The sequence below is a fragment of the Brachyhypopomus gauderio genome, chromosome 1 (genome assembly GCF_052324685.1).
Source record: "Brachyhypopomus gauderio isolate BG-103 chromosome 1, BGAUD_0.2, whole genome shotgun sequence".
NCBI lineage: Eukaryota > Metazoa > Chordata > Actinopteri > Gymnotiformes > Hypopomidae > Brachyhypopomus > Brachyhypopomus gauderio.
This window is the reverse complement of record NC_135211.1, coordinates 8,978,362-8,998,821: the sequence shown is the minus strand read 5'-3', so window position 1 is coordinate 8,998,821 and position 20,460 is coordinate 8,978,362. Positions and strand designations below refer to the sequence as shown.

The window sequence follows — 20,460 nt, the reverse complement described above, 5'->3', positions numbered from 1 at the left end:
TCATACAAGTTTTAATGTCTACATGCAAAGTTATCCACAAATTTGAATAAATAATACAAATGAATACAGTAACAAATAATTCATAGATTGTACACTTACACTGGATTTTAATATAATGTACCAATAATATTTATCTCATAGAATTATACATGTTTGCATTAAAAAATAGATTATTCAATTCAATTGTATGGTGCAATAACAAATGACAAAAATATGGCACATAATCTCACTGAAGATTTTAGAAGACAACCAAACAACAAAAGCTGGCATACTTAGTTAAGATCCCATTCTTTTTCTCCTAAATATAGCAATCATTTTTATTCAGTTTTTTTCTCACCTCACAACCATATGTTAGTTTGTGATGTGTACAAATGCATCAGACACAAAAGTGTCAGATATGCCTTTGGGAGGTCATCAACAACCCTGAACCTCACAGCTACTCACAAACATTGCCCATGGGTTAAAAACATGAAGGACATTTGAAAGAAATGTTTTATGCCCAGAACTAAATGCACGAACAACACAAGAGTATCTGAAAAAAATGTGGGGAAAAGGATTCACTCAATGGTGTGACTTTTAGCAGAGATGCTACATTAGACAAACAGTTCTCGGCTGTAGGTTAGGTCGTGACACCATGCAAAGTTTTTTTGAAGAATCAAAGCCAAAGAAGATTCCTATTTTTTTAGCTACATATTTTGACCCTTTTCTGTCACTAGTGAATAATTTGCAAGAAACATAGCAAGAAGTATGAAAATTAGTATTGGGTTTCAACTAATCTGATCAGGTAATTTATGTTCCGTATTATATACATGAGTTACAAAGGCATGAGTCCATGTTCTTACTTCCTCTTCAGGCATATATTGTATGGTGCCCAAATAATGAAAGACTTAAGAGGTGCAAGAATGAGTGCAATAGCTAATATAAACAAATACATTATCGCCAAAAGTAAGTCAACTCTGAACATAATTAAAGCTCAGTTATATTACAGATAGTATAATATAGTAATTTAAAAGTTCTGCAAAATAGTACTACTGCAAAATCATAATCATTTAAACCAGATATTACAGGCTGCAGTTAAATTACCAGCATATCATCTGTGCTACCTAGTGGCAGTAATTTAAGAGCAGCTACAGTGGGCAAAATAAGTATTTAGTCAGTCACCAATTGTGCAAGTTCTCCCACTTAAAAAGATGAGAGAGGCCTGTAATTGACATCATAGGTAGACCTCAACTATGAGAGACAAAATGTGAAAAAAAAATGAAAAAATCATTTTGTCTGACTTTTAAAGAATTTATTTGCAAATAATGGTGGAAAATAAGTACTGGCTTCACATCATTCACATGGCATTGCTCTTGTGCTTTCTCCCATTGTGTCTACACATCTTTCTCTGTGTACCACACATGTCTAGAAAGGGGTTGGCTTAGGGTTGGGGTTTGGGTTGGCTTGAGGGTTTTTCAGGTTTCTATAATGCATGGCCAGCCACAAAGCAACAATCTAAAAAAAAGAAGAATATTTATATGAGTGCACACATTATAATTACTTCATAAATCCAGACACAAAATCCCAAAATGAGTATTATGTAGTCAGTTCACGCTATTTATAATAATGGGGTATATAAAAGATTTTATAAGTAATTAAAATTGTAAAGCACATTCAAAAATTGCTCAAATACAAGGAATATAGTGATATATGATTATATATGATTTAGAAAGTATTCAGTCTGCTCCACTTTGTACACTGTTTTGTTATAATTGAATTTTAAATGGATAAAATCTGTATTTTCCCCATTCAGTTTACACTTGAGAATCCATAAGGTCAAAGCAAAAATGTTTTGATAAGTTTTTTTGCAAATGTATTAAAAAATGATTAATTTACATAAATATTTACACCCATAATTCTGTATGTTTTTAGAAGCACATTTTGCAGCAGACGTTTGTGTATGTTTCTACAACCACACCTGCATTTGGAAGGTTTATTTCATTCATCCCGATAGATCCCCTAAAGCGCCTTCAGATTTGATGTAAAATATCTATGAACTACCATCTTTACGTCTCTCCACAAATACGCATGTGCTTTGACTGATCCACTCAAGCAGAGTCTGAGACTTGTCCTGAAGCCACTCCAGTGTTGTCTTGGCTGTATGCTTCGTATCATTACAGTGTTGAAAGACTATCCATCTCCCTATTCTAAGGTCATGTGTACTCTGGAGAAGGTTTTCTTCAAGGACTTATGTGCATTTGGCTGCATTAATCCTTCTCTCATTTTGGACCTGTGCCTGTCACTGAGAAACCATTACCATGATATTGCCCCACCATACTTCACTGTACCAGAGGTATTAAGATATGTTCACACAGCAGAATGGAATGTAAATCAGCCTATAATAAGTTTTGCCAAACAAAGAAGGAACAAAACATTTTGGGTGATGTTTGGGTGGGAAGTAGTTGCTATTTACTCTCACCCTTATTTACTGTTGTTCACTGTTAGTCTTATTAAGGTGGTTAGTTCTAGCATTTCAAGGTATCGATTCTGGCTATGCACTGAAGTATTTAGCTACCTAGCTACCTGTCTGGGTTGAACATCACTAGGAAACAAATTGCTACATATTTGTAAATTAAATTAAAACATTCACCTGAAAGCCCATGAGACATGGACAGAGCATTTTTTCTCTTTAATTGTGGTATAGAGGCAAACTTGCTTCATGCAGCTTTTCGGTGTGCTCATTTCAATTTGCACACTCTCTTCTTCTAATTGGTTCCTCATCTCATGTAGAGCTTTACCACTTAAGTTGAAAAATTTTCAACTTGATCCATAAGGATCCACTGTGGAAAAACAGCAGTGGCAGAAAGAGTGGAGCCTGCAAACTCCGTGTCCTGCTGTAGGATGTAATGGCATTTTGAGTAGAATCCTCTCTGACGTGTGAACATATCAGCCAAGTGATGAGCAGTGGCCTTGTGTTTGCCAGACATATTGCTTGGAGTTCTGCCCAAAGAGTATAATGTCTGATCAGACCAAATAATCTTATTTATTATGCTTAGGAAGTCCTTTCAATACTGTTTGGCAAACTCCAAACTGTCATATAACTTTTACTCAAAAGTGACTTCCATTTTAACATGAAGGCCTGACCAATATATTTCTTATGTCCTGTACAGCCACTTCAAGGAAGAACACCATCCATCCATTATCTGAACCGCTTAATCCCACTAGTCGAGGTCACGGGGGGGCTGGTGCCAATCCCAGCATCTCCGGGCAAAGGCAGGGTACACCATGGGCAGGTCGCCAGTCCACCGCATGGCCAACACACACGGGCAATTTAGAGTGATCAATCAACCTAACATGCATGTCTTTGGACTGTGGGAGGAAACCGGAGTACCCGGAGGAAACCCACACAGGCACAGGGAGAACATGCAAACTCCACACAGAGCAGCCCAGACCGAGAATCGAACCCAGACCGCCTTGCTGTGAGGCGACAGTGCTACCCACCACACCACCATGCCGCCCGGAAGAACACCAATGATCAAGGCCACTCTGCATTTTTAAACTATGTCAAGTTAATTAAATTTGCTGCTTGATTCTAATCAAATTCTAGAGACATCTCAAGGATAATAAAAGCAAACAGGAGAACCTCAGGGCTGAATAGTATCATACATTTAATCCTTTTGTCTTTTGGTGAAATTTGCCATTTACATTACTGAATTGTAATTAAAAAATAGGTCATCCATGTGAACTGTGTATATTCAAGAGTTTTGGGTTGTTTTGTTGTTAATTATACCACAGTTAGTTCCGACCCTACAATGTGATTGGTTGAGACGCAATCTAGGAGTGCCAATATTATGTTCAGAGGTGGAAAGAGTACTGAAAAATTGTAATTGAGTAAAAGTATCATTACTTTGCCTAAAATATACTCAGAGTAAAAGTAAAATTACCCATCTCAAAATTTACTTGAGTAAAAGTACAAAATTACTTCATTTAAAATGTAATTTGAGTAAAAGTTACTTGGTTACTTTCAGTTATTTAATGCATGGATGAATCATGAACCAAATTCAGCACAAGTTGTTTTAATGGATTTCAAAGTGTATTTAAGTCCACATCCACACTTGCAAAAAGATCAGCTGGGCTCAGGAACATACTTCCTCACAGCACAAGGACAGTCACAACCTGTACCATAAAGTGCAAACAATTTTCAGTCCTATTGTCCAACGGACAACACTATGATAAGAATAAAGAAATTTAAATTACAAATTATTCAAAAAACAAAATGCACACAAAATTAAGTGCCCACAAGATGCCACAAATCAAACTAAAATGCAAAGGATTCCACTACTCACAATAGAATGCCCACAGGATCCCACATCAAAATTAAAAAATGCTCATAGGATCCCACAATTTAAAAGTAAGTGCTCACAGTGCTCACTCCAACTATTCAAAATAGAGTGCCCACCGGATCCCACTATTCACAATAAAATGCCCACAGGTTGCCACAACTCAAAATAAAATATAAAATGACCACAGGATCCCACATCTCAAAATAAAACAAAATGGGCACAGGATTCCACTATTTAAAACGCTCACAGGATCCAACTATTCGAAATACAGTGCCCACAGGATTTCACTTTTCACAATAAAATGTCCACAGGATCCCACAGAACCTGATAGATAGAAGATTTAAAGATAGACCAATCTCATCCTTTTGGAAAAAAAGTGCACCAGATTACGACCTGATTATGAGACAATGGAAAGGGCACGCGCAAGGCAAGGCCATGCAATTGGCCTTCAGTTCTGGGACTCAGAAGTTTAAATTTCTGCCCGCATTTAATTTTTCACCATCAATATTTTTTTACTCAGTAATGTGAGGGCGTTCAAATGTAGTGAAGTAAAACTACTTGGGTCAAAATGTACTCAAGTAAAAGTAAAAATTACATATTTCAAAAACTACTCAGAAAATTACAAATTACTCATAAAAAGTACTCAATTACAGTAATGTGAGTAAATGTAATTAGTTACTTTCCACCCCTGATTATGTTATAGCACTGTAACCGAAGCTCTCCATGTATTACTCCGCCACATACAGGTAACCTAGCAACGAAGCAGCGTTTACAAGCCAAACAGCGCAACTACAAACAAGCAGCAACATTATCAAAATGAATTACAGGGAGTTCGTTAAATCTATTGGCTTCGAAAGCATTTGTTTCGATCTGAAACTGGAGGATGAAGCTATAAATGACAAGCCTCATGCCTCCAATGAGCCAAGGTTTGTCACGCTTACAAACAATGATTTGGATGAGCTGGAAATGCAGAGAAACGAAGTTAATACCGTAAAACAAACGTCCTGGGCTCTTAATGTATTTACATCCTGGTTAAAGAGCAACGACATTGCAGTCGATTTTAGTATTTTAATAAATACAATTTTATCAACAGTTGTTTTTGTGTATATTTACCTCTATAATATTTATTGGGTAAGGCTGTTCCAGTGTTGTGTAAGTTTAGCAGCGAGCCATTGAATGCAACTATTTTAACTGGCGGAGTGTTTTTAACCAAACAGGTCGTATTTTCTCGTCCTCTTTAACTCAAAATCTTTCAGTAAACAGCGATAATTGAACTGTGGTATAATCGCAATAATACACTTGAGGTTCGTGCTATAACGTGTAATATTGGCACTGCTGTGCTGCGGTCGTAGGCACGAGGCCGCAGGCCGAGTGCTGTAGATCAGTGCCAATATTACATGTTATAGCACTCCCTCTCGTGTATTATTGCGTAAGTGTAATTCTACAGGATAGAATATTGTCTACAATAAAGCTCCATATGCTTCTGTAGGTGAGAGAGAGAGCTGCTGTAGTTAGGCCAAGCATTCAATGACACAGACACCAGTAGCAGCACAATTTAGCTAAACAGCTACAACAGCTTATCAGAAAACATAGCTTATTCATTCCTCTCATGGTTTTGCTTATGTAAATGGTACATGTTTGTTTTTGATTTTATATAAAATTGTAAACATAAAAAAACATGTTTTTACTCTATCTTTATGTGTGTGTATGGGGGGTCTGAATACAGGCTGAATCCACTGAATGTCCATTATGTATTTTATATGTACATTTCATATTACTCTTCCAAACTAAATAAATTAATGGATAAGCAAGCAAGAAAGTACAAACCTCTGAGAAGCTGAATAATAGACCAACACTGCCCAGGAACCTGAGGGTTTCACTAGCATGTTGTAACATTAAGTCCCCACATGTGAAACAGTGCCCTGTTTGCTTACAAGCCTGAAAGAAAGGTATGAAAGAGGCCAGTGGATAATATAAGTAAAACAAATACTTGTATGCAACTCAAATCGAAAAGTTCAAACAAAAATACCATCCGATAAAGTTACTTTTAGTTTTTTTTTACTCACAGTAATTCCTCACTGTATTCTTTTTTCCAATGCTTTTCAGGGTTATTTATATGTAATGTGATTTGGACATAGATGGAAATTCATGGAAACAAAAGAAGTCATGGCAGTAACCTAAGAGCTTACTGTATATAAACATTTGGTCTCTTTCCAAAGTAAAGATATCTGTGGTTTCCCATATACATCTCTTTATACTCATCTTGTTGTATCAGGGTTATTGTTGTGTCACTTTGTGTCAAATTAGTCTTAACTCTGTTTTTATTATTAGATGCATCAGTGTAATATAGGAACTGACGTTGAGTCAAGCCAAAACTTGGGCTATATTTTCTATTCCAATAGTAAACCATTAGAAATTCTTTCTAGTCTAGGTATGAAAAACTGGCCCATACAATTCTGCCCATTCCTTAACTATGTTTGCTTGCATCCTAGCTTAGCTTTGTACCTATTGTTTTCTGTAAGTTAGTTATTAAGTCATGTCTGCTTGCCCCTCTGTCCGTTAAAAAATGGACACAGCCTTAGTCTGTAGTCATGTTAAAGACTTAATTGTAGCATTTTTGGCTAATTCAGTTATGTACACTCGAACATTATAATTTAACATAATGGATTTTTACTGCCGTGTGATAGGTTATGTCCTAGAGAAGTAAAATCATGGTTTTGTTATGTTTGGCAGTCTGTGCCTGTTATTGTGTTAGTGTTATTGTGTTTGTGTGTATTTGTAGAGGCAGCAGGGTATGTACAGCAATACAGAGTTTGGTATCCATTCTGAACATCGCTCTGTTGTGTTCACTATTGAATAGACCACAACAGTCCAAGAGCTGCTCCAGAGACCGCCTTGTGTCATTGCTCATCAAGCCCCAATATGTGCCAACCAATTGATCCTGTGTTGACACAAACATGTAAATAACACACACACACACACACTCATATACACATTCTATACATATTGCAGTATTGTATATATAAAGTATATTTGGACTGAAAATGTTTTAAAAATAAAATAAGTAGAAACATGGGTGTGTTTCATAACAAATGTTTTAATCTATCCAAGAATGCATGTAATGTGTATGATCAAACATTGACAACTCTTACCTGTTGTTTTCTACTAAAAGCAAGACAGGAACATGATATGCCAAACTGGAAGAGGAAGACGAACAGCAGGATGACCGTGTACTAACAGACAGCAGTGAAGGAAAATACATTCCTGTATGAATCTTCCACATGGAGTCTTAACAATGTTAGAATATCATGATTACATTTAAAAGGGAATTAAACTTATTTTTCAAAGAAATATGACCAATTCAAGAGAAATTTACTTTTGTCTTTATAATGTATTTTGTAGGAACCAGTGGTTAGGAAATGTTAGGAAACTCTTTGCTTATTATCTAAACTACCAGTAAGGCGCTATTTTCTGTTTACACTGCCCTGCATGTATTACTATAACCAAAATATATTGTAAGCCTAAACATTATCAAAACCTGCAAGTGATCAAGCAACATATCTGTAATCGTTTAACATACCATCTTTCCTTTCTTTACTTTCCTCATTTCTATCATTGTCAATATGAATGATCAACCTTGATTTGATAATTCCCCTAGATTGGATAGAACTGAAACAAACAAAAACAATTATTTTTAAAAGGTCAACATTCTACTGATAAACAACTCCCTAAATTAAATGAAGTTTCAGAATATTTCCAAACATGGGCTCTGTTCAAAATAGACTACTACATACTGTATATGGCATACTGCACTCAGTATATATACTGTATACTGCATACTGGTCTCCATAGTAGTATGCATTATAATATCTAGTATGCAACAAACGCAAACCATACTACGAGGTCACATGAGCATGTGAAGTTTCCACCCACTTTTGCATGACAGGACGCAGAACACCACAAAGATAGCTCTGGTCACATAATGGGATATTTGACAGGAGTAGTACATTATCCAGGTATCTTTCGCATTAGATGTTGAGCTACTGTGGAATCCTACTGACAAATGGGAATAGTGAAGAGCCCACAAAGAAGCAGCTACAGCCAAATACCTACAGAGAGCGAGTCAAGTCCTTTGAAGTCAGCTGAATGGGAAGGACAAGATCCAGGCTTTCAACACCTACACTGTGCCAACCATCAGATACCCCACTGGTATAATACGCTGGACAAAGGAGGAGATAGAAGCCACAAACACAGTTGAGGCAGGGATCTCCCACATCAGGCATGACTCCAGATTCAGGCTGCACAATGAAGCCCCTGAGACCATCCAGCACAACAGCTGCATGCAAGCAGGCAAAACATACATGGAATACGTGGAATACATGGATTAACAAATCCCAAGTGATGGCAACATCATGACATCATGATGGCAACAGTGGTGCCCATAGAAATCAGAGCAATAGGAGCTAAGATTCCCGAGCTGGGAGATGACTCCAGCAGATCCAGCAAATCAGGAACAACATTGGAGATCTCCATCAAGAAAAGTGCAGTCCTGGGAACAGCCAAGATGCTGTACAGAACCATCAAGCTCCCAAGCCTCTGGTAAAGCACCTGGGCTTGAATGATAAAGAGATCACCTGGAGGAGGCTGAGTGGGGAAAATAATACTTAAACAACAGCTCGGTCATTTTGATTCAGATGTTATGGTTGAACTCCATATTAACAATTAGCTGTCTTCAATGGTATTACAGAATATAAACATAAGTAATAAGAGCTAGCTCAGCACCATCAATGAAAAAACAGTTACATTTTTTGTCAGAATGCACACAATGTCTTAATGCCATCATGAATTTTATAAAAAGGATACAAAAAAGAGGATAATTTGGTGGTGTTTGATAGCCCCAACCAGCCCTATAAAGGAGATGAGGAGCAGGAAGATTCCAACAGCTTTCACCGCACCAATGATGTGTATATTTGCTACTACTCCAAAGCCTTTCCCCCAGGAAGCTGCTCCAATTAGAGAAAAGCCTACCATCTGAGGAAAATAACAATGCACCACTTGAGTATGCATAATATTTAAGTGTGAGCAAGCTTATGGACCAGTCATCTCTGATGTCATCTTGGATGACTGAACACCTGATGAATGGTTACCACTAGAGAAGAGTATGAACAAATTACCAGTGTTTTCCTGAGTAACCTGGACAACACTTCCATATGGTCATGCATATTGAATCTGGGCTAGTTCTCAGGTTTTATCTGTTATATTATGCCTAGACCAGAGATAACTTTCCCATCAGCAAGTTTTGAAACCTGCAGGGTAAAAATAAAACTAGCCAGTATATGTAAGTAACATATCTTTGTCCTGGAATATCAGGAATGTGTTTCTTAGTTTACAGAACCACCAATAGCAAGAGTACTTACAATGTTTTAGGTCTACAGTGACCATCTTTGAAAGTTTTAAGTTTGCAGTAGCCTACAGTAGCTATTCTGAGATTTGATCTCGTCAGAAGTTACAGCTGTCGTATTTTTTGCATTAGTTATACGACTCATTTTTATCTCATTGAAAAGGGGGAAAAGTCCATTTCCTTGTTTTTCATGTGCATTTCCTTGTTTTTCGCCATAGATTCAGAAATTGTTGGTCAAAGGATTCGTGCCGTATCAAAAAATACTGATAGTTTAAAAACACCAAAAGAAAGATTACAAGTGCACAGATCTTTTGGTTAAGCCTTTGAGAATTCTAAACCATTATCAATTACGTAACGCCTTCCAACATACGTCACATTCAGTTGTTCATATTAATAGCATTAGAATATATAAGATAATTACAATTTCTTTTTCTGAAACAATCACATCAAGTTTGAACTCTCAAAACGAAAATTAAGGCAGAATTAATCTAGCAAGGTAATTACATTTTAACTTGTGGCGATATAACTCACCATATATATCACGTTTACAGAACAGAGTGTGTTTTTTGCACACGTAAATCCAATGGTAACCATTGTATAATCTCTAGACCTATTTGTCTTAAAATGAACGAACTTAAGAAATATATTTAACTTTGTTTTCTCCCGACAGGACGTCTATTCTCGCAGGCGTCCAGGCACTTGGCTGTCTTTTCCTTATGGTCTCACGTCAATAAAGTCGCTCTGAAAAAAGACGTTAATATTGATCTACGTCATTTCCCAAGTTTTGTCATTCACCATTCTGGAAGCCATTTGAACGTGTCAACAAAAGCCAATTGGGCTATTCCGTCATGAATTTAATCAGGTATGTCAGTGCAACTTTGGGGCTTAAACATTTAATGTAATAAATTCATCTATCGAGGGTACCACAACAGTAGCCTACATTTAACACAGCGTTAACAAATAAACTCTATGCCAGGTATGAACGAATAGCCAAAGTGAGGAGTTTGCTCAAAGCATTTCTATGGGCCTAAAATACAAATCACGAGAGATTTAGTGATGTTGCTGGAATGGCGATAAATCAGCAGAATGAACTTTTCTGTTAAAACACAAATTACTTTGTGTGGCAATTTATTTGACTTTTTATATAATGAGTGTAGTCCTATGTTGTTCATGGTCTCATTTATAGAACTAAAGTCACCAGACAGAATCACAAGAGAAATTTCTCTGTTTTTGGATGTTTGAAAAACTGTCTGACCTAGACACGACTGAAACAGAATCTTAAAAAATGTAACCAAAGCATCCTACATGAAGTGACGCATACAACAAAGATTTAAGATAATCAGTGAATTATGTAATGAATCACGTGTTTATGTATTGTATTGCAGCATATAACATGAATAATTTTATCAACAACAAGAGTTCATATTCTTTTATATGGTAGAAATATGGAGTTCTAGATGTCAGTTGTAAATGATAATCATGAATATGTATAAACATGTGATCCTTTACAAGACTTACATTTTCCCTTTATATTCTTTTAATAATTATTTGTAAAGATCTTCTATAGTATAGCCTTTCAGTTTATTTTTTGAGCCATTAGCCAATTTACTAAACAACATTGCAGGTTCACTGGAATACACTACATGAGCAATTAGGGGAAAGGTTTCACAAACTGGAGAGGTGACCTAACAAGCCCTTGACAGGAGGTGTTAATTACAAGAAGGCCAATCATATAACACCACTGGATTCCAAATGTGAAGACTTTATCTTGAGATACAAACAAGGAAACATATTGGATTTTTAAACATATTATATTTCTGTTTTGAAAAAGCACTGTAGTAGCAATACCTTAAATACATTGAGTTCCAACATGTAGCAGTGTTAAGAAGTATGTCTCAAATTTGATACTTGACGATAGTTGTATCAAATAATAATTATTTTTTGGTCACATCTGATCTTTTCCGTTTTAATATTTATATTCTTGTTTGCGCTTTAATTATGAATCCCTGTGATCAGTATGAGCAAGATTCTGAAAGGCCCTGAAGATGTGCAAAAAATAAAGTCACATTTATTAACTCAAATAATTCATGACACAAATGCTTATTTGAACAACAACAAAATATGTTCTTCCATGAAAAATGGGGGGCGGTCATGGCCTGGTGGTTAGGGAACTGGTCTTGTGACCGGAGGGTCGTGGGTTTGATTCCCAGACCTGAGGCCATGACTGAGGTGCCCCTGAGCAAGGCCCTTAACCCTCAATTGCTCACTTGTATAAAAAAAATGAGATAAAAATGTAAGTCGCTCTGGATAAGGGCGTCTGCCAAATGCCATAAAATGTAAATGGAAATGAATTAATTAAAGCAGTTTTGCTGGCTGGAGGCTGTCTGTCAAGGATCCTATCATCCTCTTCTGACCTTGTTACTACATCAACATTGTAATGTATTTAAGGCCATTTTGTGTGTATTAATTGAGAAACCTTCCAAAAAGCAAAAGGTCAAAGGCACTGCTTGTGCTGTTTTAGCAGCCATTAATTTCACTTTTGCATGTGGATATGTACAGGGAGAGGGACAGAAGTTATCAGAAGAGAAGCACACAGCATGAATAGTGATGCAGAAAAAAAACATTTTGATCTAACAGCTGTCATGAGTATGGCCATTGACACTTGAAGGTGGCTCAAATCTCAATTGAGAAAAATAGGTTTCTGTGTTTACAAAGAACAGGTCTGTGTTGCATGTATGCATACAAATCATTTTTGTGCATGTATGCATACAAAACCATTTTTACATATCTCTTTGACTTATGTATAACCATGTGAGGTGTGTTGTACCTTTGACATCTTTGACATGTCTAACAGTGTGTTTCTGTAAAACTGTTAATTTCTGTCATTTTGGTTATCTGTATTTTTCTAAACATTGGTGTTTTCTAAACATATAGCTATAGTTTAGGATGTTGGTATATTGTTTGTTGTTTGATTCTCGGTAATATAATCCACAACTCAGTAGGTGGAAGATCTTTTGTTTTATATTTCCTTAATTGAAATTTCATTATAGAGAACACTGTTGCAGGGAATATTAGGAAAGCAACGTTCTCCCAAGCTTTAGTTTTGTAGCAGACAAGCCGATTGTCTTGCAGCATCTCCCTTTATTTTGCATCATCCTTCCATTCTTTATTTCAAACAAGATGTCGAGTTGAAGCTGAGGAAAAGCAAATCCATAAAATCATACCATAACCTCCATCCTTCACTGTGGGATGGTGTTTGTTGAGAAATTGGTGTTAGGTTTGTCCCACACGTACCGTTTAGAATTTTGGCTACATTTTGGTGTCATCAGACTACAGAAATGTATGCAGTATTTTAACTGGGTCACTGATGTTTTCTGGCAGACTCCAGATGTGCTTTGATGTGCTTTTGTGAGTAGTAGCTTCGTTCCATCTCGTTACAGGCTTCTTATATGCACTTTGATATCAGTGGTGCGCCTCCACATCACTTTGAGCTTTTGAACTCTGAACCTCCTTAAAAGTGTTTGTTGGCCTCTGTGACTTCCTTCACAAGTCCACTTTTTTCTCCTTTCCTCCTTCTCATTCTTGTAATACTCACTGGGATACCCAAACAGTTTTTCTGTCTTTTCGGATACCTAATAATTGGACATCTTGAGATATCCTGACAGGCATATTTTGGCTACTATTCAGTGTTGATAGGGTGTGGACAGGTCAGGTCATTTTTGAATTCTGGTTATGCATGATAATAAATCTCTATTTGTCACACTCAGCCAGTCCCAGCACTCAGGGGAGACGCCCACTCACTCACACACACACACACACACACACACAAACACACACACCCACCCTCAACCACACACCTTTACAAGCAGCTTTACAAGTTCATGGGTCCAGATCCAAGCCAGTAGCAACAGTGGCAAGGAAGAACTCCCTAGGCAGGGATTAGGAAGAAACCTTGGGAGGACAAAGACTCAAAAGGAAACCCATCCTCCATTGGGTGGCCCAGCTACTAGAAGTCCATATTTATTTTTCTAGGCTGAGCATTCACAATCCATCCAATGTGGATGTTGAGCCTCAGGTAGGAGTCGGGCATCAGCGCATCTGCTGTTGGCATTGACACATGCATCCACAGCCTTGGCATCAACTTCTAGGTGCTTTTATGGAATGTCTTTGTAGAAGCATGTAAACAGGATACAAAATACAGGTTAAGTATGTAAACATCAATTTAAACATCCATATACAGTAGAACCCCGTACTTGAACTTGACTGCCTCAGTATTCGACATATTCGGAGTTCAACGCAAAATTTTGAGAAAATTTTGAGAAAATTTTGTCTCGGAGCTTGAGCAAAACTTCAGAATCCGACCAGACTCGTGACTTTTGTAAACAAAATACAGTTCGTGCTTTGGTCACATGCCGCTAGTTGGCGTTTAAGATAGGTTTATACTTGACGTGTCGTGACCTGCACGAGGGTCCGTGTGGCAAAAATGACGCAATTGCACCTCTCAAATTTTGTAACTTCGCATGTGCTGTGCTTCAGCGCAAAGAATAAAGTCATGTTTGCAGGGTTCATACACCTTTACAAGGTGGAATTCAAGCACTTGAACCTTTAGTTGCCATTGTTGTTCAATGGGTTTTAAGAAAGACATAGCAGGAAAGCAGAAGAGGAAAATGGTAAGAACAACAATAGAGTTGAAAAAGACGATCATAGAGAAGCATCAAAAAAGGATTTGTGTGATGGACTTAGCATTGGAATTCAACTTGATGTTTGAAAACGGATTAATCTGTTTTCAATTATTTCTTACAGGGAAAATTGACTCAAACTCGACTGCATCTCTTCTCAACACACCTTCCGGAATGAAATAGCGTCGAGGTCCAGGGTTCTACTGTATATAGCACACATGCCAATGATTAGCACAGTGGTTCCCAAAGTGGGGGGCGCGCCCCCTTGGTGGGGCGCGGAGCTATTGCAGGGGGGGCGCAGAGCTTGGAAGTGTCGCCCTTGGCTTGCTCACTGGGGGCTTGGACTCGGCACTTGTAAAGCTGCTTTGTGACAACAACTGTTGTAAAAAGCGCTATATAAATAAAATTTGATTGATTGATTGATTGAAGTAAAACGTGCACGTGTCAATATTAAGAGGAGAGGTGAATCACTGACTCGTACTCGCGCTGGTGGTATTCCACTTAGTCCGTTTATTTGCTGGTTGACCAAAATAAACCTGGGCTCTAGCACTACTTGACTGTTCATACATGAACTGGTGAGTTGTCCAAAGTTCATTGAATGCGTTACTTACAGAAATAAAATAAAGATAAAATAAAGAGCAGTGGTCTGAGTCGGTCTACGGCAGAAAGCTAAAAAAAAACAATAGGGATGCACCGAAATGAAAATTCTTAGCCGAAACCGAAAACCGAAAATGAGGAAACCAAGGCCGAAAGCCGAAAACCGAAACACCGAAATACATAAAGCACTTTGAGTTACATGTATGTATGAAAGGTGCTATACAAATAAAGATTATTATTATTATTATTATTATGCCAATTATTAGTAACATTGGATTTATGGCTAACCTCACTAAAATCAAGGCATTGCTATTCAAAGAATAAATCAACTACAAAATTTGATTTGTATATATTTATTTAGCACTGACATTACAGTAATGCATATTATAAAATAAAATTAGTGGTGGGCCGTTAACGGCGATACCGCTGACAACGGCCGACCACTAATTAAATTAAACTCGCTTGCAGACCGTTTTTATCTTAGAGGATAAATATATGTATTTTATACGAGTTAAATTTAGTTATAACTGACTGGCCTGAAAGATAAATATAAATTCTCTCATAAAAACTTGACGTGAGTTGCAACAACATTAAACAGCTCGGGTAAACACACTTCTGAGAAATGTCGTCTGCTCGGCAAAACATAACGGGGCTCAATGTGCTCTATTAGCCTACGAAATCCCTACGACAGACAAAACGGCTGATCGTCTAAGGCAACGAGTTCCATAATTTTTGGTGTAATGTCTTTTGCCTCGGCGCCATCACTGGAAAACTTTTTTGCTAGTTTTATCCAAATAAGCGCGTGCAGGTGGCGATTTTTGCTCGCGTCATCACAGCACATTGTTTCGGCCGTGTTGTTTCGGTGATGAAAGTATTTCGGTGATGAAAGAAAATTTTCGGTGGCCGAATTTTCGGTGCATCCCTAAAAACCAAATATTCCATACGCGCGCTCAACTCGCTCCCTTAAAGAGACAGTACACATATTTCTGGCCGTTACATGCTTTGTGCTCTGCGTGATGTCTGCGCTTGCAAATTAGCCACATATGTATTGCTGTTTCTCTTATTTCATCTCCTTATTTATTTTAAATTATATTTAGAATTCTTGAACCATTTAAAAGGTTTCTTGCAGTTTATTTTTTTCATGTTTGACCAAAGTTATGAACCTATTGTTTTTGTTTCAGGTTCTTTGGTATTATTTATTTTACATTCAATGTTATATTCATAATTACACTGACTGAACAAATGCAAGTTGTGTTGTTTTTACATATTTATATGTGTGTTTACATGTGCTATACTGGGGCAGAGTTTTCAATAAACTTGTAATTCAGTATGTCTGTGTTTAAAAAAAAATGTTTTAAGTCGATTCAGCACAGTTTTACTCTATCAGATCGGTATCGGATCAGTATCGGCTGATACTAAGCCTCAGATATCTGAATCGGTATCGGAAGTGAAAAATGTGAATCGGTGCATCCCTAGTCAATATGGGGGGGGGGGGGGGGGGGGGTATTCTCATCTACTAAAGGGGGGCACGGCAGAAAAAGTTTGGGAACCACTGGATTAGCATATGGCTCAGGCAGGCTTATCTATAGCAGCATTACTAAAGGGAGGGGCCTGGAGGTGACCTAATTGTAGCATATATAATGAGAATAATATGGGGCACAGTACATATCCTTGTGGGACACCATATTTTACTTTTGTGTGTTCTGAGTATTCATTATTTACAAGGACAAATTGTCCGGTAGAATTTGAAACAGGATAGTGCTTGACCTCTTAGGCCAGTGAGTGTCTCCAGCTTATTCACTAGATGTTGTGATCAATGGTGTCAAAAGCTGCACTGGTCTATGAGTATAAGAAAAGAAATGTGTCCTTTATCAGAGGATATTAAGAGAGTGAGCATGTAGTCAGTACTTGTGAAGAAACGACTTTCTCTAGAACTTTGAAAAAAAGGACAGATTAGAGATTAGCCTATAGTTGGAGAGTCCATGGGGATCAAGGCCAAGTGTTTTTTAATTAGTAGCTTAATGACTGCAAGTTTAAATGATTTGAGGATGTAGCCTATGCTCACAGAAGAGTTACTTATAGGGACCAAAGATTTTATATTAATGTGCAGTAATTGTTTGAGAAGACGAGTTGGTGCAGCATGCAGTATACATGTGGAGGGTTTGGAAGAATTTACCAAGGAAATAAGCCCCTCACAACCGACTGGGGAAAAGAACTCTAAAAGAGAATCAGAGCTTATAAGACAGATGCTAATAAATAGGAATCTTGAATTGTTTTTTTATGTTTTTCTATTATAGATGAAAAGTATGAGAAGTAAGATTTTGCCAGTCATGCTTATATTCAATAAGTTTTTCCATCACACTCTATACAGCGGGTAAAATAAGTATTGAACACGTCACCATTTTAAATAATACTTTATTTTTATATAGCGCTTTTCTGAGACCCAAAGACGCTTACAATACATAAGGAAGCAGAAACATATAATACAAAACATACAAAACAGTACAAAGAAAATTATGGAGCAGGGAGATCATAGGCGAGAGAGAAGAGGTGAGTTTTAAGTTTTGATTTAAATGTGGAAAGAGAGGGAGACTGTTTGATCACAGTTGGAAGGGGGTTCCACAGTCGAGGAGCGAGTCTAGAAAAGGCCCGATCACCAAAGCTACAGAGTTTAGATGATGGTACCTTTAGTAGTCCAACAGTAGAAGATCTAAGAGATCTAGAAGGTCTGTAGGGAAGTAGGAGGTCAGACAGATAAGGAGGAGCCATGTTGTTTAGAGCTTTGTAGGTCAGTAAGAGTATCTTAAATTGAATCCGGTATGTAACGGGGAGCCAGTGAAGATCCTGGAGAACAGGTGTAATGTGATCATGCATACGGGTGAAAGTGAGGAGACGAGCAGCAGAGTTTTGGACCATTTGAAGCCTATGCACAGAGGAAGAACTAATACCAGCCAACAGTGAATTACAATAGTCTATCCTGCTTGAAATGAAAGCATGAATGAGGCGCTCAGCAGCAGACTGAGAGAGGCATTGCCGGATCTTTGCTATATTGCGCAGGTGGAAGAATGAAGTTTTTACAACAGAGTTAATGTGGGCAGTGAAACTAAGGGTAGGATCGAGGAGGACACCCAGATTCCAGACCAGGTTAACAGGTGAAATCTGTACACCGTCAATGTTGAGAGAGAATGGAGGAGTTTTACTCAGGACTGACTTGGTGCCAATCAGGATAAGCTCAGTCTTCATGCTGTTTAACATAAGGAAGTTTTGCTTCAACCAGTTTTTGATTTCTAATACACAGTTTTCAATATGAGCAGTGGGTGGATTGTTTACAGAACTGGTAGTGAGATAAATCTGGGTGTCATCTGCGTAACAATGAAAATTTATGTTGAAATGATGAAATATATGACCAAGAGGAAGGATATAAATGATAAAAAGAAGAGGACCCAGGACTGATCCTTGTGGGACCCCTTGTTTAATCATGGAAGTGGAGGAGCTATAGCCGCAGAGTGTGACATACTGTTTTCTGTCTGTCAGGTATGAGGTGAACCAGTCCAAGGCAGAGCCAGTAATGCCAAGGTCATGTAGACGAGATAAGAGAATGGAGTGGTTGACTGTGTCAAATGCAGAAGACAAGTCCAATAGCAAGAGAATGCTGAGGAAACCAGTATCAGCAGCTACCAACAGATCGTTTACAACCCTAACCAGGGCTGTTTCAGTGCTGTGGAATGGTCGGAACCCAGACTGAAAAGGTTCGAAGAGATTATTGGTTTCTAGATACTCTTGCAATTGGCAGGCCACAGTTCTTTCAAGAGCCTTAGACAGGAAGGGTAGATTAGAGATAGGGCGATAATTGTTGAGGTCTGAAGGGTCAAGACCAGGTTTCTTAAGTATTGGTGTGACAGCAGCTATTTTATAGATAGAGGGGACCTCTCCAAGTAGGAGTGATTGATTAATGAGAATGGTGAGATGGGGAAGCAGTGTGGGTAGACAGGTTTTAGTTAAGTTAGTAGGAAGAGGATCCAGGGGAGAAGTTGTAGTCTTGGAGGACATGATAATATTAGAAATGAAAGAAGAGTCAACACAGTTAAAGGTAGTGAAGGATGGAAAAGGTAGGCTGGAATGAGAAACATGTGCAACAAAGGGAAGATGGGAAGGGGGTTCAGAGGAAACAGAGCTCAGAGATGTGTAGATACTTGTAATTTTGGTTTCAAATGAGCTTAAGAAAGCACTGCAAAGAGTGGGAGAGGGTACAAGGGTGTTGTCCGGGGTTTTAAAGAGCTTTGTAACTGTTGAAAAGAGATGCCGTTGATTTAGACTATGCTGATTATTGATGAGATCAGAGAAGTAGGTTGTTTTAGCAATATGAAGAGCATCTCTATACACCAACAAATGCTGCTTGTAGGCATCAGCATGTACAGTAAGCTTTGATTTTTTGTAGCGTCGTTCTAGTTGACGACCAGCCTGCTTCATGGCACGCAGATCTGCAGTGAACCAGGGAGAGGAAGTAGAAAAGGTCACAGTTTTAGTTTTCTGGGGGGCTAGTGTATTAAGAGTTTCAGAAAGAGCAGCATTTAACATTAATGCATGTGTTTCAGGAGATGGGGGAGCTGTAGCAACAGGAAAGATGGAAGAAACAGATTGGTTAAGAAGAAGATGATCAATAGACTGAGTTTTACGGAAGGAGATACGTTTTTTGATGGAGCGATGGGGAAAGGCCAGTGGAGCAGTAAACAGGATAAGTTTATGGTCTGAAAGTGGAAATAATAGTGAGTGAAGATTGAGGACAGGCAGGGAGTTGGAACAAACTAAGTCAAGGGTGTGACCTTTGTCATGAGTAGGAAAGTTAACATGTTGTTTAAACTGGAAGCCCTCAAGAACAGACAGAAAATCAGAAGCAGTTTTGCAATCTTGCGTATTAACATGGATGTTAAAGTCGCCGACCAGCAACAAGCGGTGAGAGACTGTGCAGGCCAAAGTGAGTAGTTCAGACAGTTCAAGAAGGAATGTAGGATTCAGTTTGGGTGGACGATACAGCAAGATCACAGTGACCGAGCCTGGTAACTTAACAGCAACATGTTCAAAAGAAGTAGCAGATGCAATGCTCACTTCAGTAATATTAAAATTGCTATTAAAGATTACAGCTAGACCACCTCCTCTCCCAGAGGAACGAGGTTTACAAATGTATTTAAAGTTTGGGGGGGTGGCCTGATTCAAAGCATAAAAATCACCAGCTTGTTGCCAGGTTTCGGTTATAAAAAGCATGTCAATACAATTGTCCAGTATAAACTCGTGGAGTAGCATTCCCTTGTTAGACAGTGAGCGAACATTTAGTAGTGCCAACACAGCACCGGAGTTAGTAGAAGGTAAAGAGCGCAAGTTGCATAGATTGGCAGAACGAGACACAGTTTGTTGTACTGGGCGAAGGGTAGTCCAGAATGAGCAAATATTACTCCCAGCGGAG

At 38.1% G+C, this 20,460-nt stretch overlaps 1 protein-coding gene across 2 annotated transcripts; it reads right to left on the bottom strand.

Moving 5' to 3' along the window:
* Window positions 1–212: 212 nt before the first annotated feature.
* On the bottom strand, window positions 213–10,466 carry LOC143484929 (tetraspanin-31-like). 2 transcript variants are annotated; one of them, XM_076984111.1, is made up of 6 exons: window positions 10,255–10,466; window positions 9,186–9,353; window positions 7,475–7,555; window positions 7,123–7,263; window positions 6,150–6,260; window positions 213–1,494 (listed from the first exon to the last, which is right to left on the bottom strand). In XM_076984111.1, the coding sequence occupies exons 1-6, from the start codon at window positions 10,315–10,317 to the stop codon at window positions 1,405–1,407; spliced, it is 654 nt and encodes a 217-aa protein (XP_076840226.1). In that variant the 5' UTR covers window positions 10,318–10,466; the 3' UTR covers window positions 213–1,404. The 2 variants fall into 2 exon arrangements, with proteins under 2 accessions (XP_076840226.1, XP_076840152.1); XM_076984037.1 differs by lacking the exon at window positions 213–1,494 and having other exon boundaries at window positions 5,941–6,260.
* Window positions 10,467–20,460: the final 9,994 nt, after the last annotated feature.

Excerpts from the sequence above, each read along its gene's own strand:
- LOC143484929 (XM_076984037.1), bottom strand. The coding sequence starts at position 10,317 with ATGGTTACCATTGGATTTACGTGTGCAAAAAACACACTCTGTTCTGTA. Across the intron at positions 9,354-10,254 it reads CTGTAAACGTGATATATATG|ATGGTAGGCTTTTCTCTAAT; the intron begins GTGAGTTATATC and ends TATTTTCCTCAG. Across the intron at positions 7,556-9,185 it reads ACCAAATTATCCTCTTTTTT|TACACGGTCATCCTGCTGTT; the intron begins GTATCCTTTTTA and ends GCTGTCTGTTAG.